Here is a 26,642-nt window from a genome sequence, read left to right on the forward strand (position 1 = left end):
CACAGTATTGGGGATGGCTGTTGGGAACCTAGAAAGCTTTTACATATTCCTTCTCTGCATGATATTTGTCTTTAAAATCAAAAGAACCCACCTCTATTCTACTGCACCAAGCTAAGTGGTCTGAAGTAGGGTTGTTATCACAGTTAATTTAGCCACATTGAAGTAGTCTTAACATGTATTTGTCATGGCTATTTTAGTGCCACTAGTTCCAGTTTGAATGAGCTGTATTTGGCATAATTTTGCTCCATAGGATGCAAGCTTCAGCTGGCATAATTTATTACACGCTCTGTCCTGTTCACTTGGTTCTATGCTAGCCCCTAGCCCATGGTGCCCAGGTGACTTGTATCTATATACAAAATAAAAGGGCGACTAAAGTCTGCTATAGGCAAATAACCTGAGTTAGAGCCCGCTTTAAGCAACCACTGACACTGTGACTACTGCCAATTGATTCCCCTTGTCCCTGACCTTTCGTTATTTGGAAAGGCAACCAACAGCATATTAAGAAGTAATAACTAAGAAGCTTTGTGAACCATTTGCTTTATTTACGGAGCCCACTAGACGGCGCTCTTTGTTCAACAAAGGGCTGAAAACACTCAATTACCAATGCTAAAGCCTTTTTTTAAGCCAAGACCGCCATCTAGTGTGGCTTCATTGTCTCTTCACTATTAACAAGGCATACCATTTTGGCAAATCCAGATAAGATGAGATGAAGCACATATAATAGCCTGCTAAGGCCGAAAATACTTTGAGGTGGTTTACTGAAGTATGAATGGGCCACTCTGGGACTGCATACACTTTCTCTGTGTCAGACATAACTCCAAAACTGAATGACTACATGACCTAAAAAGTTTATCATCTGGCTTTAGGCCATGTCTGCAGGGCACTTTAAAGAGACGGATGTTTTAAACTGCAAAATCAGGGGAGTAGACAATAATAGTATCCAGGTATACCAACAGCTCTGTCATCTGTCCACTGAAACACTGCTGCAAAAGTTGCTGAAATGTGGCTTGTGAACTGCAGAGGCTGTCAGGCATGTGCTGGAAGTCAAAAAGGTCTAGTTGTATAGTTAATACAGTGATTTCATGATTTTAGGTTCAACTTCTCCTTGCCAGTACTAGAAAAGTCCTGGGTGGAAAACCACTCTCTTTTGGTGAGAAATTGTCGTCGTCTGAATACTTGGGACATTCTGTTATGTAACTTGTCTTACATATTGTAGTTGTAAACAGACTTTCACCCAGGAGGCCTTTGTTCAGGTCTTGCCCGTGTCCGATGTGAAACCAAAATGTTACTTATATCTATAAAAGCAAGAAGCGTCCGTGTGTTTGTGTGTGTGTGTGTGTTTGTGTGTGTGTGTGTGTGTGACCTGCTGACCGTTAATCAGACTGACCTAAGATTTCGTATGTGTCCCGTGCATGGCACGAAGGTGTGCATCCTTGATTTTGAAGATTTTTGAATAAATTTTTCAAAATATCATTATTTATGTAGGTCGTGTTGTGGCATTGCACTGTTTCCGATCGGACACCTTTTAGGGGAGCTCCGCCCCATTGTGTGATAGGCCTACACCTGGTCAGTAACACAATTCACTCTGGATTTCTACACCTGACTCATCTCATCTGTAAGTCTATTTAGCCTACCTATCTTTCAGAGTTTTAAAGTGTGCTACAACGTTCGATTTTCCAATAATATTCAAATAGCTTCCAGCGAATATCAATGTTCAATGTGTATGTGCTGGATGGTGTGGTACCTTATGAAAAGTAAGTGTTTCATGGAGTTGCAGACGTTGTAGTGGTCTGCATGTAATGTACAAATTCTGTTATTCGCGATTAGCATGCTAAACGGAGATTTAGCTTTATTCACTTCTTATGTTGCATTACTATGTAGGCCTAATTCAGGGGTGACATTCATGTTGCTTAGCGTAATGCCCATAATCATTTGATATGAGATACTTACAGCAATATAGTATATCAGCTAATTGGGTTCATGTTAATTTACTTTTTGTGCAGCATACTGCGTAATGTGCTATCTCACGATTAGCATGCTAAGCGGGGATTTAAGCCCTTTCTTCGGCATCAGTTTGATCCATTGAAAACAGTAAAAGCAAAACTTTATTAACTGACAGCTAAGCATAATACGGATGGAAAGATAGCATTGCTGTGGTATTTAAGATTACACTAACAAGAGGCATTAGCCAACACTATTGCTGTGTGGATTTGTTTGGCCAAATGGCAATTCGCTCCGAATACATACTTCCTTCGGGAAGTTTTATTAATTTTTTAATTAAACATGTAATTTAACCAACGTATTTGCATAATTGCAGTATTTTTTTTGTTCTTGCTTTTTTTAACCCTGATCTTTTGCCTTACCATAACCTAGTTATATTAAATTCATATTCAAATTCATATTGTTCACCAGACGTTCAATCCATAACCCTGATCCCTTTATCCCTTTTTTTTTGTCCACAAAGCTTAATTACCACTGTAGGGAATAAGAACAGGTTGCAGCGGGTCAGAAACATTCAGATTCAAGATTCAATAGTATTCAAGATTGAATGTATCTGCAATTTACAGAAACATAACCACATTTATTCTGGGTACTGGGTTGATTTGGCGACACTTGGCAGCTGCTTCACATTCTCCTGGATCCATTTTGTCATATGGATTGTCTCGATTGTAATGTTATTATGCTGATCTAATCTGTAAACACAGCATCTACTGTATTCCATGTCTGTGTGTCCAGGGAGAGCCGTACCTCCTCAGCTGCTCTTCCTAAGGTTTCTTCCAAGCTTCCCCCCTTAAACTGTTTGTTTTATTCTTCCCTCCCTATGTAAAGTGAGGTTCAAGGGATGGAGGGTGTCTTATGCTATATAGCCACCTGAGGCAGATTGATTTATTGTGATATTATATAAATATGATTGACTTGACTTGAATCCAAGCTCTAAAGTCTACTTCCTTTTTTTCTTCAAGTTCAATCACGTCTCATGGATTTCTACAGCAAAAGAGCCGTCATCACTCGACCTAAGTATGGTTCCATTTCTATTCTCTGAGGAGGACAATAACATGTGATTGTAAGCACACAAAAACTGTGTGGAATTTCGTGCTCACACGATCACATGTTTGCAAAATGTCAAAATAAATGTGAATAAATAAATAGTGAGCAGAAGAAAATACTGACGCATGCTTGTTTTGTTTTCTTTATAGTTTGAATATTACTTCCTCAAATACATAGTATTCCTTTACAAATATTGTAAGAAAATGAGAACACAGTTAACAGACGTCTTTCCATTTAATAAATATGATTATAAATGCATAAAACAATTACACACAGCACAGTTGAGGTCAAACAAAAACACTGTAACACCTTACCGTCTGTTCTTATACAAAAGCTGTACAGTAATAAAAGTCTTTTTTTATTATTATTAATTTTTCTCTACAAAAATAATAATCTTGCTAATTCTGTTGGAAGGAGGATATAGAGAGGAGAGAGGGAGAGAAAGGAAGAAAGAGTGGCTCAAAGATAGTCTACAACTTGATGCTGTTTCCCACACTCTCAGTCACATCACAGCTCCTCCTAACCAGGAGGCCAGAGAGCGCTTCCTGTCTGTTCGACCTGTCCCCCTCCCACTGACACACAACGACAGAAGGTGCTTTTATTATGACAGACCTCCTGATCTTGTCTGGTCAATTTCACTTCCTGTTCCCTGGGGTTAAGGTTAGGACTGGTAATGTGCTGTTTCTGACTGTGGGTCTGGGGTTACAGGCTTCTATATGTTTCCTCAAGCTGTTAAAATCAGAGCCAGGAGCTATTTTCTAAATCTGAAATGTGAACTAAATCAGTACTTACGTCATTAATGAAAGGAATTAATTTCCTTAACCATAGGAAATCCAATTATTATTGTATTGCTACATTCTTTGACATTTCATTGATGTTGCTGATTTACAAAAAGTCCAACCACCAGTATGTAAAATTACCCCTATAAACCATGCAATGGAAGAAAATAAATTGCTTCATAGCTGGGTGCAAATTCTGTCCTACAGCCTCAGACGGAACACACACAGCTACTATGGAAATGAAGATGAACGAAGAGTTGATACCAAGATCGTCTTAGCATGCAGCTTTAAAATATAAACGCTTCACTGATTCAACTGATTTATCACACCTCAACTAAAAAAAATGTATCTCAGAGCAACACACACTGGCAGGATCTTGCCAGTGGTGCTGTCCACTACTACTCAATTACTGAAAAGTTGCTCAACAGCACAACATAGGGAAGTTGAGAAAGGTTCGACTTTATGCAAATAGCCTTACTCAGCTTCAAAAAAGGAACTTACTTGGACAGTTCATCCCAAACTCAGAAATACATATTTTATCTCTCCTGTAATGCCAATCATCAGTCTATATTGATTTGGGGTGAGTTGATGATTATTGGGGACATTGCCTATAGAGATGTGTGCCTTATATTTAATATAATGGAACTTTATGGCTCTTGGGTTCAAGGTTATTATAGTTAACGAAAACTAACAAAATAACGAAAACTAAAATTGAAAAAACATTTTCGTTAACTGAAATAAAAATAAAAACAAGAGTTTTTTCAAAAACGACAACTAACTGAAACTGTATTGTGTGGTTACAAAACTAACTAAAACTAACTAAAATTATAGTGAAAATGTCCCTAGTTTTCGTCTTTGTCAACTTTTTTCATACATAATTCAGTTTTCAGTTTTCTATTTCAACATGCAAGAACACATGGTAAATATGTTTACTGAGACTGGGATGTCTACACTTCAACCAAAATACAAAACACCCCGAACTGTAAGAGTTAATAACCTTATTGGGGCTAAGATGGATAAACCAAAGGAAATTAAGGCACATAACCATTACAAAAAAACTAAAACTAACACTAAAACTAATAAAAACTAAACTAAAACTAAGCATTCTCAACAAATAAAAACTAAACTAAAACTAGCAAACTCACTCTAAAAACTAACTAAAACTAACTGAATTTGAAAACAAAATTCACAACGAAATTAAAACTAAAACTAATGAAAAATCCAAAACTATTATAACCTTGCTTGGGTTATGGTACTCAAAGTGACATAAATGATTACATTTCAAAAACTTAAAAGCAATGTTTCTTTACAGAAATCATGACTCACTTAGTCAAGATAGTCCACTGACCTTGTTGTGAGCAGTCTCATAAAGGAACCATTTTCTTTCTACTGATTTACACATACCAACAGTTTGTGTGCACAGGAGGAAGCATGCATCCACTCATGGCACAGCTCGTGCTGAGCTTTAGCTAGCTAAGTGGAGATAGGTGAGCTGGCCGCAATGTTTGACTTCACTTCCTCCTGCGTGGTGATATGGCTGGTAGTTTGCTGGAAATAAAATTGTTCTTCATGAAACTGTTCACAACATGGTCTCTGAGTTTTTCAAATGTATTTTTTTGGTACTTAGCACCACAAGCTGAGTGCCTTCTAGTTCCATTATATTCAAGAGAAGGCAGGTATATATTGCTGATATCTTCAGTACTTGGAAACTCACAACACTGCAGGTTAGAGGAAAAAATATGTATTTTTGATTTTGGGGTGAACTATCCCTTTTTATCAAAATGGAGGAACAGCTGCTTATCGTGGCCAAAGGCTTCACAGTTTCCCACAGTATACCTTTAACAAGCAGTATGGGACTTAAGTAAGAGAAACTCTTCATGATAACACATCTCTCTGGACTTCTTTGTTGTGTACCAATAGTGACAACACGAGAATATACCTGAACATTCGGACCTCAGTATTCAACTTACGTGCTCAAGACAAACATCCCTTCAGACTTCAGGCTCATTATATCTGTTCTCTAGAGCACACGACCGGGATACGCCACCGCCCTGCTTCCTAGCATTGATTGATGCACATCAACAGCCGGGAAAAGCAGAAATTGTATGTTTTGTACATTCACTCCTCAGTGACACACCAAACTTTCTTTACTGTGACTGTTTCTTCTGTCTGAACAGCACATTTGGTGTGAGTTACATTGGAGAGCTACTGGAAGCGTAACAATCAAGTAAGACCACAGTCAGAGGTGGTCTGTGCCACATATGGCCACATTCTTTTAGCAGTGTTTCAATGTGAATGTATCCTGGGCCACATCAGGGACCGCCTACTCAACTGACGTCACTGCTGGCACTGCTGCTGTATTTCCCATTTGACAGAAACCACTGAGAGTGAATCTTGTGTTTTGGTTGTTATTATCATACTGTCTGTAATGTATCTCTCTATCAGTGCTTTTTTTCTGGTACTCTGCACAGAACTGTCACCTTGTAAAGGGGGCAATGCCTGCAGCACGAGGACAGCCAGCTAACCAGCTTACAATACCTTATAATAACCTTTTGTTTTTAGGTTCACAAAATGTAAATGATACTCGTTAGAACAAAAAGTTAACACCAACACTCCTTAGGCCCTTATCATTTCAATTTAAATTAATATTACTGGTACATACAGTATGTAATGGACATATTGCAGTTAACCAGATTATCACAAACTAATTCGCACACTGGGACTCTTTGGGCAGATGCCCCACTTGCCTTATCGTTTAAATGATTTTGTGTCACAAGCATCACTTCATGTGTTTGTATCTGTAATCTTAAAGACAGATATTTTCACCACAGAGCTACCAAGAAATACTCGCATTTGGATTTATTTTTAAACTTTTGAGTTGAGTATCAAGGGAAATCCCTTGATATACTTAGCTCAGTGTTCAGTAGATCTTCACTGTTAGCAGTTGAAGTGTGATGCATGTAGTCGTCTAACTGTCGCTCTCTGTGTGGTCCATTCTCTACGGATAGTGTTGTTGATGTATTTACTTTGGCAAGTTCTGTACAGCTACAACTGAACAGTTGTAGAAATTATCATCCAGAGTTCCCAAACCACACTCCCTCTGCATTTCCACATCTCCATAAAGTAAAAGTAGGGAAAACTAATCCGGAAATGTTGCCTCTGAAGATTTGAAAGGCATCAATCAGGCATTTACATCTATCAGATTTCTCACACAAAGTACCACAGGGCTTGACAGTCCTCTGAACAAGCTAACCATCCGTGTAGCCTGGTAGCATCTGCGCTCTACTTCTCCTGCTCCTATAGTGCAATATAATGAGCTGGGATGAAGATGGGTGCTACTCCAGAGCGGGTCAGGACATTAGCCTAAATGTGTCACCAACCTTAGCCAGCCTTGAGCTTGACTGGTTACATTAAGTATTCAAGAAGTCAACCTCTTCTTATTCTGTCCAATATAACACTCTGAATGCATCATGGCCCAAAAAGCGCTCTTCCATTTCTCTCAACCTCTCTCTCTCTGTCTCTCTCTCTCTTTCGCTGCCATGCTCTTTGGATTTTCCCACAAAGTAGTTGTATCTTATTCCAACTGCCACCTCAAATCTGAGCTTTGATAAATTGTACTCTGCCTCCAGTAGGTATGTTGGCTGTGATCTGGGTGTGGTTGAGGACCACTTTGGAATACTCTTCTTTGTGGGATAGTCCTCCCATCATCCCTGTTTCTTCTTCTACTCCTAAAAGGTGTAATGGTTGTCATATTTGGGGATCACTTGCAGTCAAAAGGTGCAGGGTAGCACCTTCACGTTGCTATTATTCTGAAGCACAAAACATTTTACAAACTGGTATGTTTCATAAATAGTACCAGAAGCATTAGATTAACAGCAAATGTTAAATTTATCCAGAAAACCCAACCCTGTATTTTGTTAATAAATTAAATTCAGGGGGAAAAAAGGAAACATTTCAGTAGAAAATGTGTATTGTGCCATAAATCAGCTTTCCAAGAGACAATGGACCAAAAGCTTTGAAGTACCCTATTCATATTTTATAACAGCATTTCTGTTTAGTATGACATTTGTTATTAAAATACACAAATTTATAACATAGACATTCATGATTTACAAAATAAATGTGTAATTCACTTCAATAACATACTTCATAAAAGTATATTCATATGAATAAATAATACACTACTGCTGTTAGCATCATAGAACAGCAAACCAATCTTAGATATGTAAGCAAAACCAAAATATTGTTGCTTATTTCATTTTTTACCCTCTCTAGTTCATGCTGGCGTTCCTTTCTGAATTATGTATCTGGCTTGTATAAATAAATTGGGTATTTAAAATGTTTAATTTATCTGACATATGTTGAAAGAAAATGAAAACCTGTACACAGTTTCTTCTGGTTTGAACAGAGCACAGTATGTGTCAGCAGGGTCCAACATGCACAGGTATAAAGCTCAAAACCATTGTGTCCCAAATGGTAAAAAATATTCATGACGCAGTTGGAGTGGTAATCCAGTCCAGAGATTAGACGATGTATGTGGGGAGTTCTGTGGAGAATTTCACATGTACATGAGGTTTCATACATCCTGGGGACAGACGGGACAGAGAAAGAAACAGGTATTAGAGGATATTTTGTACTAGAAGCTGAGTAAATCTAATCTGCACAGTCTTTATAGAGCTCTGTTGGGAGAGCGTGTTCTATAGGCAGTGTTTTGCTGTCATTTCCTTTGTAATGCATAATGTTGCAAGTAAAATAGTCACTGTTTTTCCATTTTGTCTATATTTATATTACGAAAAATGTCCCATTTACTTTTGTACTGGCCCACCAAAAATATTATTGCTGCCTACGCCACTGGTACTTTCAAGTCTTTGTTGCATAGAGAGTGCCATCTAGTGCAGTGATTCCCAAGTGTGCCGTGAGAAATCATCAGAAAATTATCCAATTTCACCTGATTGGTACTCTAACAAGGTTTTACGACCAGAGCCGGTTTCCAGTGTGCTAGCCCGCTAGCGTTAGCCCTCTAGCCTGTATCAATCACATTGCAGTTAAACAAATCAAATAAATGAATGATACACGTTTTAGTTGGTCTCTCTCAATGGAACCAAGTCGGTCTTGTTCTTGCTAGCCCGCTAACTGAGACAAAATCGTGGTCTAAAGCTGAGCTTTGCTGATCTACCTTTGACAGTTTTTGGCTGACTTCTGCCAAGGAGTTCCCTATTCTGAGAAACCAAGCAGTTTCAGCTCTTCTCCCTTTCTCCACAACCTATCTATGCGAGCTGGGCTTTTCAAGCATGACTACTATAAAGACGAAGAAAAGAGAGAGACTCAGAGCTCAGATCTTCGTGTTTGTCTTTTTCCAATTCCTGCAAGAATATCAGCTTTGCAACTAAACGGGCCCAGGTTTCTCACAGAGTAAGTAAATTGAGACTAGATTTCCATTATATTTCATTATAAATACTTTTTGTGACTTTTTTGTTTGGTGGTGTGCCATGTGATTTTTCTCACGTAAAATATGTGCCATGGCTCAAAAAAGGTTGGGAAACACTGATCTAGTGTGCTCATAAAATGAAGAAAATGATTCATGAGGCTCCCTTTTACCTATCTCTAGTGATACTTTCAAGCTCTATTTACTCATGTATTTATTTGTGGCCACTTGCAGGCAGCAGAACAAGGTGAAAAAACAACAATTGACATAATAGTAAAAACAGTTGCCTCTTTACACATCTAGCTGTCATGGAGCAACATTAACATTCTTTTGGAATATTTTTTGTTGTTGTCACTCAATCATTGTAAATCCGGTATTCATTCTCCTTTTAGTTCTGTTTTGGTCTCCACCAACTCCTAAGATCACTGGGCTTCAGGCAAGAACATTTTTGTAGATTTACCATATAATCTTCAAAATAATGATATTTATAGGTGAAAATCTCCACGACTCAAACAACAAGTCAGGGCCACTTGTGAATTGTGTTTGTAACCTAGAGAAAATTCAAGATATAGGAAAAAATTGGGGAATGCATCAGGTTCTACTAAATCACTTGGCCAAGTCACTTAAAAATGAATCTGATTGTACGAGTGCTTCTTGCATAAGGCCCAGCAATTGCATCTTTACCTGCTTTGAGCACTACTATCTTTACCACTTACATGCCAACTGCCTAATACCGGGAAGTAGCATACAGTTGCTTATTTAGGATATTCCACTAAACAGCTGCCTACTGCGGCAGGAGACAAGGTTAATAAGAGAGAATCTGCGGGCCAGAAAAAAAATAAGCTAAAAGAGGCTTAAAAGCTGTTCAAAACTGCGGGGAATTGCAATGCTGGGTACAAGTCACCAGGGTTTAACACAATAACAGACACCGTTGCGAATAACACATTTAAGCCATTGTTAATGGAAAAATATTGCATCTTTAAAGCTTATTTCACATAACTCAACTAAAATATGGATTAATGCGATTAACAGAATAAATTTAACAGAAAAGCAGCTACTAAAGTGAGACTATGTAAGTTTTGTGAACAGCAAAAGCTGAGGCCACATGTGACAACTATAAGGTAATGACAAATATTAAGATGTATAACAATATCACAAGAAGAAAAGCATAATTAAATCAGTTAACTGATGCAGTAATGTCAGTTCAACAGCAATAGTAAAGCAAGTAAAGCAGCATTGGCAAAACTCTCCAGTGTACTGCATTGTGGATTGTGAGTGCATTTTAATGCTCATGAAACTTTTTTGAGAGGGAGGGTGTGTCATTTCTTCTCTCAAAATGTACATAGTCTCACTTTAAAAGGGAACTGAAACAAAACACAAAATGTTAATGTGTTAATAACATGGTTGCGTTGACAACAGAAAGCAGTATTAATCCCTAAAATTTCATATTCATGCTACATAAGGAAATAGCACAAATGTTTAACCCCTGAAAAAAGACACTATATTCATACATTCATAAATAAGTTTGGGTAACAACTAGGGATCTAATGGGACACAGAAGTCACAGTTCAGTTCATATCCCGGTTTAAGAGTCACAGTTCGGTGTAAATTCAGCAATGCAGAAAAAAAAAGATATGTTTCTTTTTTCTATGAATTCTGAACAGACAGGAGTCACAAGTCACTCTTGGTGGGGACTGAGATAACAATAATAATAATACAAACCCTGAACAACTTTCATGAAAGGCAACAGGTCACAATAGTACATAATTGTAAAGTGTCTTAAATTAAATTAAATAACACAAAATAAAACGTGTGCATTAGGGGGAGTGTTACAATAAGTTTCACCTGGATGTATGCCAATTTAAATGCCAATTTTTTCAGTTACTGTTTAATCCTATTGTGGTTTTGCTTCTAAAGGCTGCTTGAAAGCAGCAAGGAAGAGATTGGCCTCATGTGTATTTGTCCTTGTCCCGCGTTTCCTCTGACTCTAATGTAAACACCCTCCGTTCATATTATACGCCTTGACTAAATGAATGATAATATATAAACAGCACAAAGGTCCAGGTGGGAGTGGAAGTGAATGGGTCAGACGAACTCCCAACTCCGACCCTGGAGACTGTTTCCTGTGTGAAACGGAACCAATAATCAATTTTGATATTTGGAGTCAATGGCCCTCATTTATCAAACGAGCGTATGAAAGAAAGTGAGCGTAAAATCAACGCATTTCTATGCAAGGCTCAGCATTTATCAATTTGCACATGAGCGAAAGGTACGATCAGATCTCACATCTGCTCTCAGCTCGTGTACGCAAATTTGAGTCAGCGCGAAGTCCACACGTCTGAGTCGGAGAATTGATCTTACTGGGGATTTCCACCGGACGCGTTACAGCAGCGTCACGTCAGCGTCACGTCAGCTTAGCGAGCCGGTTGTATACATGCAAGATCACGCCATAATCCTGACCATACGGGAGACCGCGAGATCCCGTGATAAACTCTAAACTCTATTTATACAGTCTATGGATAAACTGTGTGTATAAAGTAAACAACAACAACAACAACCAACAGCTTACTTTGCTTCTCTGAGGTGAAAGATCTGTTGATCTGACCATCTATCCTTATAAAAACAATATGTTATGTCATAAATGATTGTATGATGTTCCACTTCAATAATCAGTCTCTTGTCGTCCGTGTCGCCGATCCTCTGAGACCCTTTGATTGATTGATTGATTGATTGATTGATTGATGATCTGGTGCCCCGGTCATAACATAATGTTGATGTGAAGTAGTTTTAGGCTGCATGAACTGCGTATTGTGTTTTATTTTGAAAGGGGCGGAAGTGTTTTACGCTGATTCTGAGTCGGACTTCCTGTCTGGTGCGATCTGCTCTGCCTGGAGCTGATAAAACTCTGCTGTGTTTTTTTTTTTTTTTTTTTTTATGGTGACAAACCAAGGCATGTTTAGCCTATATCATGTATCACTAAAACCTCAGTTAAAAATAAATACACCCTGCGACCATGAAATTATTTAAACAGAATACTAACCGAGGCTGTTAAATGCTGTTCATACATTCATAGAAACGTAGAAACATTTCCAGCCGCCACACACTCCAACCTCGCCGGGAGTTGAATGATCTGCTACTCTGCTGACAGCACCACTGATTTCCTTCCTTTTCACTTTTTCTGTTGCCAAACAAAACCAGTTTGTTGTGTTGCAGCTGTTGGACGTCAGCATTTCACTTTCTGACTCTGAGAAATTCCTCTTCTTTTGGGATTAAAACTTACTTTAAAACATTGTTTACCTCCTTCAACCAAAAAGCTGTGAAAACTTTTAAGTCTGTGCTCCAAATGCAAAATATTCACCGAACTTTTTTGAGTTTATAACTATAAGTACTTTTATTTCATAAACCTCCGTCACTGCATATTTCTGTAACATGTCTATTTTACTCCTGTTATTTGTAACGGTGACCTTTGCTAATAAAGCTGACTTTGGGGGGGGGGCGCCACATTTATCAATCATTCTTACGCTGTGATTGGCGAGATCCAGACATTTCATAAATCCCACGTGAACCCTGTAATAAAACGAAATATATGCTCAGATCTGCGCTCGTTTCTACGCTCCTTTGATAAAACCTGTCTAACTGCATCCAGTAGTTTAATGTGAAAGTTGTTGGTTTTAAGCCCAACCCTGTTCTAATATTCTAACCTTAGTGGTGTTAGTGTTTTCTTTACCTGAAGTAACAGTTAACACAGAAGTTTATTTTGAAAAGCCACTATGCTTGTAACTAGTGGAAAGTGACCCCCAGATGGATGGGTCGAACAAATGGCAGACTTTCACCCAGGAGAACGGGGTTCATGTCCCACGTGAAAACTAAAGTAAATTACTTTTTACATAACTTTTTTTTTTTACTTCCATGGCTCGTGGTTTGTGAATTAATTTTTTTATACGTAACTTATACGTTGTTTAGGTAACTTCTGTAACTTCTGTGGCTTCACCTCAAGTATTCCTGGTAAATGTATTCACTATTTAAACTGTCTTTAACAACGCCTTCCCAGAACGTTTTTTGCCCTAAACCTAGGTCAGCGGTTTGGTAGCCTAAATTCAATGAAAATGCAGCCTATTTTCTTTCTTACAACCATGAAAGCCCATCAAGGTGATGTCATTGAAGGTGCATTAGCATGTTGAATGGTGTTTCCATACAGTGATGGAGCAACTCATACATTGCACACATTGTTTGACTAACATGCTAATCAGCTTGTTGTGCTAACCTTTGCACACATTGCTAACGGTGTATGACTTAAAGCAGGGGTGTCAAACTCAAATACACAATGGGCCAAAATTTAAAACTTCGCATAAAATCGCAGGCCAACATTGAACAAATTAACCTTTTAATATATACCAAACATGTTTTGCTAACATTAAATATGGAACCAGCAACGCTTATAAACATACAATATATAACTAAATAGTGCAGACATGCAAAATCAAATTTCAAATAAAAAACACATCAATGTTATTAATTTATTAAATAAAAATCGTATATGCCTCTTTTCTATTTGCATCCTTCTGATTTAAATATCAAAATAAAGTTTTTCAACAGGTTAATACATTTAAAAATAAAATAACAATAATAAATCTAGTATTAGCGGTAAATGCGCCGTATAATACCGGCAGATCAGCTTTTATAGTACAATAATTATATAATAATTTGGTATTACCTTGCCAAATTTGGCCCGCGGGCCAGAGTTTGACACCCCTGGCTTAAAGTATCCAAGCACAACTTCTACGTTTTTTTATGTGTAACATGGAATGTTACGTATATTATTCTGCATTAGGCTGCATGCACTAAACTGTGACCCCTGTACCCTGACAGTTTGGCATGAATGCATAAACCTTTACAGCCCTAGTGACAACAAACATCATGTTAGACCATCACAAACAAATAGCATATCAGAATGTACAGATGGGTGACAAACTGAAAGAAAAACCTGAATAAATGAGTATGTGAAAATGTCAATGTTTCCACATAGGGCACAAGGGATTACTAAATGTTTTGATGAATATGAAAATGATATGAGTCATACGCTATGGCCTTCACAGCATCAGATCTCAATGCAGCCGAACAGCTGTTGGAGATTTTCCAGCATCGTCTTTAGCAACACTTTATGTTTGATTTGTTTGCATCTGTCACCCATCTGAGTTCTCAGGTAGTTAAAGGGCATCAGTATTGTATTCTTGTATTTCTAAGCAGCAGCTGTATTTTTCATCATACTCATTTTTGCTTAGCTGATGTTCACCCCTTGACCGGACCATTTCACTTCTGAGAAACACACAACAAAAAGCACAAGATGAGTCTCATGAAACAACACACACAATGATATGGAATAAAAATGGTGAAACAAAATTAAAATGCCAGCCACAGATGAAAGTCAAACCATAGTGGGTATTTACCTATGGGCCGTGAGTTAAACTCTGTGTCCAGAATCTCCAAAGAATGCACCAAGTCCCGCTGTGAGCTGGGCGTGGCCTCTGTTGGATTAGCTGGACTCATTTCTTGTTCTTTTTCGTTCTGCATCTGCGCATAGACGTTGAGGCCTGGGATCTTCCTTGAGAAAAGATTTACAATGAGGCAAAGGGATAAAGACAGCAGCCTAACTAAAATAAAGAGAGCAAGGACACATCCGCAATTCCGACTCCCTCCACGCCTTCAAAAACCAACTTAAAACCCACCTTTTCAAAATAGCTTACAATACCTGAACTCATAATCTCTCATCTCTGTTTAGTTGTTTTCTTCTGTATTTTGTGTTTGTGTGTGTCTAATTCCCTGTCATGTTAAGCGACTTTGAGTACCTTTAAAAGCACTATAAAAATGTAATGTATTATTATTATTATTACCTTTAGGATCAACTTGAGTATGTTATGCTTAACTATATGCACCAGAAAACATTTCTTGTTTGCTGAAATTGTTTGTCACTTTTGATAACATGATTTAATCGTTAAGATCCCTCTGACTGATTAATTTAACTGGATTTTTACAAGCCAATCAAAGTGTTCCACATCATTTGAAGTGGACTGCAGTGGAGTCACACCCCCTTTTTTAGAAAACATGGCTGACCCTGAGGCAAGGAAGTGGGGCAAGGAACATTTTTATTCATTAATAATATGGATAAAGTACTTTTTTAGTGTTTGAACTTGATATTTAATGTTATATTACTTACATATGTGGAAATATCATAAATTATAAAAGATCTATAGCTTTTACTCAGGATTTGTTTATCAATCGGTCCGTTTGAATTGATAGGGGATCTGAATGTGACCTGAAGGAAAATAGAGAAATAAAAAATAAAAAATAAATACAATTAGCTTTTAATGCATTGTGCAGAGCTTGTACATAGAATATACAACTCAGTAGACTTTGAACATATTGTTTTCTGGAGATCATTTATTTTTATTATTTTTATTTTGTTGATTGTTGTTCTGTTAATATACAAACAAAATTCTTTGAGCCATTGGAAAGCATAATTTTTCTATTGATGAGTCAGCCATTCATAGGAAAAATCATAAACTCATGTTATTGTTGGACAAAAAGATCTCTTAAGGCTATTTTAATATTGGTTTCCTATCTTTAGATTCCATGTCTAATGATAAAATATAAAAAAAAAAAACACATAATATTTATTCTTTATTGATGCATTTTTGAGGAGAAATCCATGATTGCAATATTTTTTTTGTGTTTGTAACATAGTTGGGTTCTGAACGGGTAAAACACATTTGCATGTAAATCAGTATTTATACAAATACTAAACGAGATAAGGTCTGTAAATCTGAAGTCTTAATCTGCCTCTGTAAATCTTCATGACCCTTCGTGCCCTTTTCCCTTGAAACTGCACCTTGGACATAATTTAACATTTCAGAAAGGTCAACTGGCTGCGTTCAAAGGGCTTAATATTGATAGCAGCTGAAGCCTGACTGACATTTCTATTGCAAAGAATGACCTGACAAAAGAATCTCCACAGGATTCCCACAGATGTGTGAGTACAAAGCCAATTCTCCACCGTGGAGCGCTGGGTATGCCGAGGAAGATGTTTGACAGGCAGCTATCAGCCTTCTCTTTAGCCTCACAGGCAGCTTTTGTTTACCGAGCTGTCAGGACGCTATGACACCTCTCACCGCCTCCCTATCACATACAGCCTGACGACTATATAGACATGACATTTCATGAACACTTTACCTCTTGAATTTGTAGATGACAAATACAGCTAAACCCACAACCACTACTGATAACAGCATTAGCATGGCAGAGCCACTGTGGTTCTCACTGGTGTCCACTAGGGGCGCTGCAGAGACAGGGAGACAAGAGCCACAGAGTGTAAACAACACAACACACTCACACAACCTGTATTCCCACACAGCTGAATCATGCAATCAGCCATCAATAGGGCAATTAACACCTATGTAAATCATAGATAAATCATATTAATATTCAGTAGTATGGACTTCTCTTACTCTTTATCTTATAAGCCTCTTTAGGACAGTAGCAGCATCCCCAATAGGAAGAGGCACACATACTTGTAACGGTGCTCACTCTCTGAATGTCTCTGTGTAGCTACATGGTGGGAGCCAATCAGACACAGGGTAATTAGTTGATGGGGGCAGAAAAATAATAGGAATATACCTGACTGTCCACTATTTCTAGTTCTCTTTGACATTCTGCATTCTTCATGTTCTGTCCCACTTACTGCATGAAGTACAAAGGCCCTCCTGGGCAGCTCTAAGTAGGGCTGCACGATTATGGCCAAAATGATAATCACGATTATTTAATATTGTAATCACGATTATTAATCACGATTATTAATCACGATTATTCATCATGTTAGGGAAAACATCTGTGTTTTTATTGCACTACTTTGAAACAAACAATAGGAACAGTTTTTAGTGAGTGTCCGGTGCTAAGTGAACACCTCCTGCAGCAGCAGCACATACACACTGTACTGCTACACAGCTAACTGTTAGCCTATTTGCAATTTGCAGACTGAAAGCTAAGGGGTAAACATCCCCTCCGGCTCTGCAGCTAGGAAAGACTGCTGCAGGAGGACTGTGCCAATTCGACTCGTTCTTACTCTGCCCCCGCGGCTCCTTAAGAAGAGTCTCTAATAACACTAGAAAAAGTCGCTGGATTGGTCAGCAGTTGGTTTTTTGAAAAATAGTCGCTAAGGGCGTCTGAAAAGTTGCTAAATATAGCAACAAACTTGCTAAGTTGGCAACACTGCTTCACAGGCTTTTACAAAGAGCGTGTGTTGTTGTGGTGTCGGGTACTACATCCTGCTTAGCGTTCTATCCAATCAGCAACCAGGCTTTTTTCAGGGGAAAAAAACGGCCCCGCCCCCTGGTGGTTGGTGGACTACTGGTGTAGAAAGTGCTTGATTAGATATGCAGGAGAACCCGCATTTTAAAATGGAAATATTGCCGACGATCAGGTTAATTTAATCGTGGTGGCCAAATTCATGATCACGATTAAAATTTGATTAATTGTGCAGCCCTAGCTCTAAGTATACACAGGCTGTGTTTGCTTACCTGCCGATAAGTGTGCTGCATACACGGTGACTTGGACCCCAGGCCGCAACGTGAACTGGACAAGATTTTGATTCAAGGCGCTGAGCAAAACCTCTGAGAGCTGTTGGGACACAAAGAGGGACATGATTTGCAGATGTATTTTGTAGGAAATAAATAAATGTAACTATTGAGGAAAGTCGTTGCCAAGGTTAACAAACCTCAGACTCATCTCTCTCTGGTTTGGCTCGTCACTCAAGAACTCTTTTATGACATTCAGAGCAAATGTGTTTGTTGTCCTGATCAATCTTTGAACAGATTTATTCAGTTTTTTTAATGTCAAACTGAAAAATGAGTCCAAATATCACTTTCCCTTGACAGCACTTCCAATGGTGTTCTGGTCTAAATGTCTGCCTAGTCCGTTTGTGAATGATTGCCAAGTACAGAGGGTGGACAAAATAACAGGAGCAAATCATTACAACAATGTCAGCTTCAAGGTTCAGTTGGTTACTTTTATAAAAATAGCTTCACTGTATCCTGACTAGAGCCTGGCCGATATTGGCCTCTCACCGACATATTGTTATATATCACTATCAGTGTATGTTGTCCAAGAAACGCCGATATGTAAACTTTTTTTTACAGAATATATAATGCTGAAGAAGATGCTTGATTTAGAAATTGATTTAGAAATTGTTTTAGCTTTTATGTTATTTTTTATTTATTCTTTATTTAAATAGTCAACAATTGACTGATACTGAACAAACTGGACTTATATTCATTGTATAAAATGTTTTTTTTTCTTTTGTTTGACAAATATATTGCATGTGTAATGTGTAAATAAATGTAGGTAAGGTACACTGAAAAAAGAACCAACTTAATTGAATTGTTTCATTTGGTAACACCTAAATGAATTAAGTTCTTTCAAATTAATTTAAAGTTGTGTTAATCCAATTTATTAAATTCATTTGAAAGAACTTAATTCATTTAGGTGTTACCAAATGAAACAATTCAATTTAGTTGGTTCAACTATTTTCTTTTTCAGTGTAGGCCCCTTCTGAGAACTGTTGCAGTCATATTGGTTTATGCACAATCTGTGAGTTTTTCCCTTCTAAAATCAGTATCTGAAGCGGTCTCAAAAATCCCATATCAGTCAGGCTCTCACAGTAATGCATGAGACAGATAATCTGTGAAAAAACATATTCCTCTGCCGTCTCCTAGTGCTACTAATTGCATTAGCTAGAATCCACAAAGCCTGAACAAAGACAACAGGATAAAATATGCCCCACAGACAAAATAAGTGGCTACATATAAACACTCAGCAACACTGAATAAAATCTATTTCAGCAAAAAAAAAGTGTCAGCTCTGATGAATTTAAAACAGCAAACATTAAAAATATAGTATTTACCTGCATTATTTGTAAGTGCCCATGACCCAAAGAAACCTCCCTGCCTCCACCAACAAGCCCATCTGAGCTTTCCTGTTTATGTAAGAGTCTTTGTCTGTTGGACCTTTCCACTGTGATGCATAATGCATAGGATGCAGCCTCACTTGATCTCTGCTTTCCAGACTGGCAAGTAACCTTCTGCACTGAGAACATCTAACTTTGATATAAATCGGGCAGATTACCCTGACCCGAAGGTAAAGTATAGAAAACCAGGATCCAATCTCATCTCAACATAGATGTTTTCATTCAATTATAAAAGCACCATCCCGAGGCCGTAATCCTTATGCACAATCTAAAATTAAATGGTATCCCATATAAAGTGTTTTAATCTGGTAAATCTGCGCTCATGAAACAAGCATATATGGAGCCGAATAGAGAAGACGTAAAACTAAACAAGATCTTCCATTTGCTCTCTGCAGATCCCAGCTTTCCCCCTGAAGAGGCTTCATTTATCTTATCTGCCTCATTTGCCAAATGAATTGTGATATGAGTAATTTCTGTAGTTCTTCATTCTTTCCTTTATATTTCTTAGCAGTTTAAATTTAGACCATGCTATGACTAATTGCTTTTTCCCACTGTATACCAGGGTCAGTGAATCTATTATGCATTCTAATAAGCAGCGCTCGCTCTACACTTTTAAGATGCCAACCTTGAATGAGGATTTATCGCTGGCTTGTAGGAGAGAGGATCTTTCCAGGCGATCAACCAGGTGTGAGCGGGGAGGGAAGAGGAAAATAAAATTGATTTCCTTCCCAGTTTCCCTTTTTCTACACATGCCCGTGGAATTCTTCCCACAGAGAGCAGATCCAACATTATTATCAGTCATTATCTTTTACGTGAGGCTCCGAGCTAATTCGGTCCATCTTGATACGCTGGTGATTTAGTGAACTGATCAACCATGACAATTTCTTTGTCTGGCTCTTTAGGCTCCAGACTCCGGCCCCCCTCCCACCTCAGCGCCCCACAGGATGTGACTTGAGGGAGTTTAAAAGCCGTTCCCCCTGATAACTTGTTAATACTTGTCAGGCTTATTGATGAGTCTATTGCAGAGATTCCTCAGGCGTATTCTCGAATTAGACTCATGGAAAAACCTGGACATGCTTCAATAGATCGATACTGACATCTGCTGGCGGCAGCAGGAACTTAAATTTGGGATTCTTTTTCAGGGAGCAATTACTGGACAAGCTGCTGCTAGAAAAAGAGAATCAACCCATGACTCACAAAAACAGAAAAAAACAGGAAACGATGCTTCAAACTTGTTCATGGTGTTACGGTAGAATTACAATGAGGATAACGAGGTGAAATCCATCCACCTACACAAATACTGTCTCGGGCTGGGAAAGGGAATGACTATTCACACACAGTAGCAGACAGGGCAGCAGTTGTTGTTTTACCTGATCTAAATGAGCAGAGTTCTTCTCTGCTTTCCCCTCAGTTAGCTGTTTGTCGGGCAGAAGAAAAAACTCTGCTGCTGTGGGTAAACCTGGGAGGATGGTGACCAGAAGCTGATCCTCTCGCACGCCTGTGGCCTGTAGGGGAACACAGCAGAAAGAGTGAGTCTGTCCATACATTTGAATGTAATTGTAGCACTGAGTTAGGAAAGCTGTCAGAAGCTGCTGTCGAATGCTTTTTTTTTATCCATTCTTGTCTTTTGTGATTCTTCAATCAAATAGTTCTGTATTTCGACCACATTTTTGCCCATTTGATCCTGTAATTTAATTAGACAAAGTTCCTGTATCATTACTCTTGTTAAGATACCATTCAACATTTAAGCCAACATAAAGGGAAAATATGAGGTAAATATGTCCCCTATTTCTGTCCCCCCACTATTATCATATCAGTAAAATGTACACAATGAAATATCTGAGCGAAAAACAATATCCACATTCGAGAAGTTGATCAGAATGTTGATATTCTCATTTGAATTGCTGAAGTGCTGTGAATGCAGTGCTTTGCTCAAGTATTAGGGACAGTGTTTTTTGTCGAAAAATATGGATATACAGTATTCATCATAAAGCATGAGGTGTCTGGTGTGACTTTTCCACTATGTGGGGCTATGGTCCTAGCATATCTCGCTGTAGTTTGTATTTTGTCTGTTTTTGTCTGTTAAACATTGGCATTTGGAAAGTAAATTTCATTTCACAGAAACCACCGAGAGTGAATTTTATTTTTCATGATAATATCATATCATCGGTGATGTTTCTGTGTTTTGTTCTCTGCACAGATCTGACACCTGCCCTTCACACTGTCTGAAGCACGGAGCACCACTGTTTCCTGGCTAAGGTGCTGGTGTCTATGACACGAAGGTATATAATAATTTATTGTAAATATTGCTTTCCTTTTCTTGTTATCTTTTTTTCTGATGCTTGCTTTGGCAATATATACATTGTTACGTCATGCCAATAAAGCCAATTGAATTGAATTGAATTGAATTGAATTGAATCGAAGGATCCCCAGAGACCGTCTGCATTCAATAAACTTAAATAAACCATATCCAACCAGGAATATGTAGGATATTACCAGAGGCAGTCTTGTAATGTTGCAGTTATTTAAGGGACAATAAAGCTTCATGAACCATGTGCTTTATTTACAGAGCCCACTAGATGGCGCTCTTTGTTCAACAAAGGGCTGAAAACACATTGAATTAGCATTGCATTTTTCTGAGCCATGACCGCCATTTAGTGTGTTTAAATATAAAGCAAATGGTTCAGAAAGCTTCATTGTCCCTTCACTAGTTGCAGTATATCAATACTATTTTCAAGCAATTGTTCATCTTGTGTATATTAGTCAGTGGTGGAAGAAGTATTCAGATCCCTTACTTAAGTGAAAGCACAAATACCACACTGTGAAATTACTCTACTACAAGTAAAAGTCCTGCATTCAAAACTTCATGAGCTTAAAGTACAAAAGTATCAGCATCAAAATGTACCTAAAATATCAAAAGTAAAATAACTTGTTATGCAGAATAGAGGTTTAATTAAAAAAAACTCTAATCACTTATAATTTAACATATCAAAAGTAACTAAAGCTGTCAGCTAAACGTAGTGAAGTAAAAAAACAAAACAATATCTGCCTCAAAATGTAGTGATTAGAAGTATAAAGTTACACAGGCTGTGTCCCAATGTCAAGGAAGGATGCTCAAACAGCTGGATTTGAAGGACACTACATCATCGACATCCTCCGAAGGACTGTCCCAATGTCGAGGATCCTCCAGAGGACAGAGTCCTTCTTCTGCCCAAATTCCAAGGATGCATGTGTGTATCCTCCATGCACTCCCACTACCCATAAAGCATTGCGCAGACCGGTCTACCGGGAGATTTAAAAATGGCGAGCGTAGAAACAGCGATGCCGGCAGCGCAATATTCATTCAAATATACAAGTATTTTCAGTTTACACTGATTGTTATCACATAACTTACAAAACGTTGGTCAAGCAAAATCAGCAAAAACACATACATAAACAAATGCCAGAATATTTAGCTAAAGATAACAAACGTCATCTTGATACATTGCCGGTTAAGTTAATTAATGCCGTCTCAGTCGCTAAAGTTACTGTTAATTAATTAATATGCGTCAGATGATATAAAGTATATATAGTTATGCCATTCAGAAAGTTATACATTTCTTTATTGTGTTTACAGGGACCGAAAGTCCGTTATTATCAGTTATTGTTATTTATAAATAACTGTTATTGTACTGTACTGTAAAATAAAAAATTACAGTACATATTTCCATGGTGAATTATGCGCCGCTGCTTTTATGAAACTAAGTAGCGGCTAAATTCAGCCAGGATCATTTAAATATTCAGGCTTAATCCACTTTGTGGCTTTAACTTGCTAAATCGAGGAGATTCAACCTTAAAGCATCTTCTTCCATTTTCACAAATATGTGGCAGAGTGCTGATGCCAAAGACACATCCATGTCGTGAACTGATTTTGAAATTGCGGTGCTGAATTTATTCATTTATTTGTTTTTATTAAACTGATAAGAACAGATACTCCACTTGATCTTAGCCAAAAGGCAGAGAGCAGTGCTGAATTTAAAGGAAAGCTATGGGGGATATATCACAGACCAAGTTGACCACACAGAACATATTTATGATGTTGTTTTTTTGGGTCATTTTGTGTCTCTTTTAGTAATTTTGTGTCTCTTTTTTAATTAATTGTGTCTTTTTTTAAGTAATTTAATTTTTTTCTGTCATTTTGTGTCTTTTTTTGTAACTTTGTGTCTTTTTTTGGTCATTTTATGTCTTTTTTTAGGTAATTTTGTGTGTCTTTTTTGTGTCTTTTTTAAGTAATTTAGTTTTTTTTTCTGTCATTTTGTGTCTTTTTTTTGTTGTTGTAATTTTGGTCCTTTTGATACTGCCTCCAGCGGCCCCCAGGTAATTTGAGATTGAGACCCCTGTTCTAGAATATTTGAAGTGTTCGTTACATGGGTGTCACCGTGGGTTCTTATGGGTTAAACAGGACGTCCAATTACGCAATGACGCTCAGCTGCAGATGCTTTGGGATACAGCTATGAATTGGATATACTCAAGTAAGGTACAAGTACCTGAAAATTGTTACATTCCACCACAAATATTAGCCAATGTTGCTTCTGGTTAGTCTAAGCAGACAGTGGCTCTGGTGCTTGGCCAGCCTGGTCAAGCAGCCTCTAGCTACTGCAGTGCAGCCAGGAAACAGAATATAATTATACAATTAACTGGTTGTTATTTCCTAGTAATTTCTGAATAAGTGGACATGTGGAAATTGTTGACTTGCGAATAAAGTGTTTGCAGTCATGCCTATCTTAACTTAACTTTATATTGCTTTCCTGGAAATATTTTACATATATTGCCAGTTATTTCTTCTGTGCTTTTTGGGAAACAGTGGAATGTATTTTTTAAATAATATTGGGGTTATTTCTGAAAAAAAAAAAAAAAAAAAGTCTGGCTAATTTGAAATAAAATTTAAATATGTTACCTCCTAATTATTTCCTAATTATCATGGTTTTGGGACCTGTGAAATAAAGCATTGCCCAATGCTTCATTTGTGGTGGTGGTGCCCTTCAAGTTACAGTTGATAGCCTTTAATAAATAACGTTTTTTTCAACTGTCCCTAAACCTGACAGTAATACATGATACACATAATCTCTGAAAAACCAAAATGTTCCCCCGCCACCTTTTAGTGCTCCTAATTACATTTGCAGGACTCCACCGAACCTGAATGAACACAGCCAATCAGAGCAGAGTAGTCTGACACGCAGCGATCGATCATGTCAGTGTCTGCTCGTTAACTACGCTGATCATATATGAATGTTTCTGCACTGCTTATATCTTGCTTCACATGTCTTAAGAAACATATTTTCGTGACTGTAAATGAAAAAGTTTGTGACCTGGCTGCCGTTCTGAAAGCAGTCAGCAGAGACGGGAGGGGGAGATCTGCTCGAGGAGGTCTGACTTTGCTTTTTTTTTTTTTTTGCTTTATAATTTTTCTTATATGGAAACCACGGTAACCGATTTTTATCATGTTTTGTATCAGATATAAATCTATCAAAATTCTTCGCCCTTGTCTTCAATATTGAGTATCTGCCTGCTCTGAGCACTAAGGCTGAAGGCTTTGGGGCTCATTAGCTGATAATCCATCCATGACCTACAACATTTAAAGCAGCCATATTCAGACATTTTATCAGCAGCATCATACAGCTGTATGTTGCCATTAGGAATGTTGAACAAATAGAGAGCATGTAATTCACTAAATTTTGTCACTGATTCCTGCAACACCCTCTGGTTCTTGCATGCTTTTGCTGCAGTGACTCTTGTGAATGTGAATGTTTTAAGCTATCATGTCATGTTTTCATCTGAAACTTGTGATTTTTTTTGCCTTCCAGGCTGGGGTTGTCATACAAAAAATGATGTCGGTAACAAATAACAAAACAGACATGTTCACTGAAGACTGAACAGCCGGGTATATTTTTGGCATCAATTTTGATTTTGCAGGATCAAAACGTGTGAAAATATGATGCAAGGCCCAGATTGCTTGTTGCCGGGAATCAGGAAAGTATTGACGTTCCGAGGATGTTGCAAAAAACAAAGTTAATGAGGATAAATCTGTACCTGACACGGCATGCATGGGTTCGTAATAAACAAGTTCTCAACTCCGAGCATTCTTCCAGGTCAGTGCAGAGAGCATATAGGCACAAATACTGACATTTATTCAACAGCCTTGTTACTGTATGGCCCTGAACTCACAGAATGTGTGCAAGCCACTGCAATCAGCATGCTCTTGAACTGTATTTTCCCCCTCGTCTCCCTCTTGCCTTGTCATTTATCATCATAAAAGTCAGATTCATGTCTCAAAGCCACAGGGAGGTCACGCTGCACTAATAGAGCGTCAGAGTTCCAGTCAGGCACTGACAGTATTAACCAGACTAAAGCAATGGTTTCCATGAGGAGACCTGAGAGAGCTTTACCTGGATCAGAGAGTTCCTGATGACTCGGCTCACGTCCAGCCTCCATTCTGGAACATCGGGGTTGTGGTCGTCCAGGTTTGATGAAAAGGCGAGCAGATGAGAGCGGAAATATTCTGCAAGGCGAAAAGTAAATACATCTGAGCAGCTTTTACTTTTTATTTGTCATTAAATGCACAGTTCAGCCGTTGGATTCAGCTCATGTGGACCAAATTTCGTACATTTAATCAAGTATTGTACTTAAATACAATTATGACATACTTCTGTACTTTACTTGAGGATTTACATTTCATTCCATTTTATACTTCTACCCCATTACATATTGTACTTTTTACTCAACTACATCCATTTTACATGGTTACTAGTTTCTAATTACATAAAACAAATATCATGTGCTATGATCTAATGCAGTACTATACTACTTATCTACCCTGTAGGATACAGAATATCTTAAATTAGCTCCACAAAAGCATTCTACAAAATTAAAATGCTCTTATATGTATTTGTTAGTGATTAAAAAACACATTAATATAATATTTTTTATGTGAGAAAACAAAAAAGTAAAGAAATACTAAAATAAACAATTATAGTAGTAAGTAAATAGATCTAGGAAAGATCATAGACCTATGATTATTGTCACCTGACTTCACCTATTTAATTAGATTTCTGTAAGCCAATCACAGTGTCCCACATCATCAAAAGTGGACTGCAATGAAACCACACCCCCTTTTTCAGCAAACATGGCCGTTGAGGCAAGGAGGAAGGGCAGAACACATTTTAATCTATTATTAATATTGTTAAAGTGCATAAGTTATCTCTAAAATATGTTGAACATACACACGAGGTGTTGTATTACTTATACATGTCAAAATACCATATGTAAGATTTATAGATTTTTACTCAGGGTTTTATTTTAATCCATGCACTGGAATGAACAGCTGATCTAAATGTCA

At 37.8% G+C, this 26,642-nt stretch overlaps 1 protein-coding gene and 1 non-coding gene across 3 annotated transcripts in view; both read right to left on the reverse strand.

Annotated features, from left to right (window-relative positions):
* Positions 1–3,263: 3,263 nt before the first annotated feature.
* The window catches only part of LOC131968917 (VPS10 domain-containing receptor SorCS1), a 218,965-nt gene continuing 195,586 nt past the window's right edge, over positions 3,264–26,642 (reverse strand). For both annotated transcript variants that reach the window (XM_059329983.1, XM_059329974.1), the window contains exons 22-27: positions 25,693–25,805; positions 20,638–20,772; positions 17,823–17,922; positions 16,480–16,585; positions 14,700–14,854; positions 3,264–8,412 (exon numbers count right to left, since the gene is read on the reverse strand). In XM_059329983.1, the coding sequence (XP_059185966.1) occupies positions 8,351–8,412; positions 14,700–14,854; positions 16,480–16,585; positions 17,823–17,922; positions 20,638–20,772; positions 25,693–25,805 (671 nt within the window). In that variant the 3' untranslated portion in view covers positions 3,264–8,350. The remainder of the gene's footprint in view (positions 8,413–14,699; positions 14,855–16,479; positions 16,586–17,822; positions 17,923–20,637; positions 20,773–25,692; positions 25,806–26,642) is intronic.
* On the reverse strand, positions 23,088–23,277 carry LOC131980053 (U2 spliceosomal RNA). The gene has a single exon (XR_009395175.1). It is a non-coding gene; the product is annotated as a U2 spliceosomal RNA (small nuclear RNA).

This window comes from Centropristis striata, chromosome 1 (genome assembly GCF_030273125.1).
Source record: "Centropristis striata isolate RG_2023a ecotype Rhode Island chromosome 1, C.striata_1.0, whole genome shotgun sequence".
Taxonomy (NCBI): Eukaryota; Metazoa; Chordata; class Actinopteri; order Perciformes; family Serranidae; genus Centropristis; species Centropristis striata.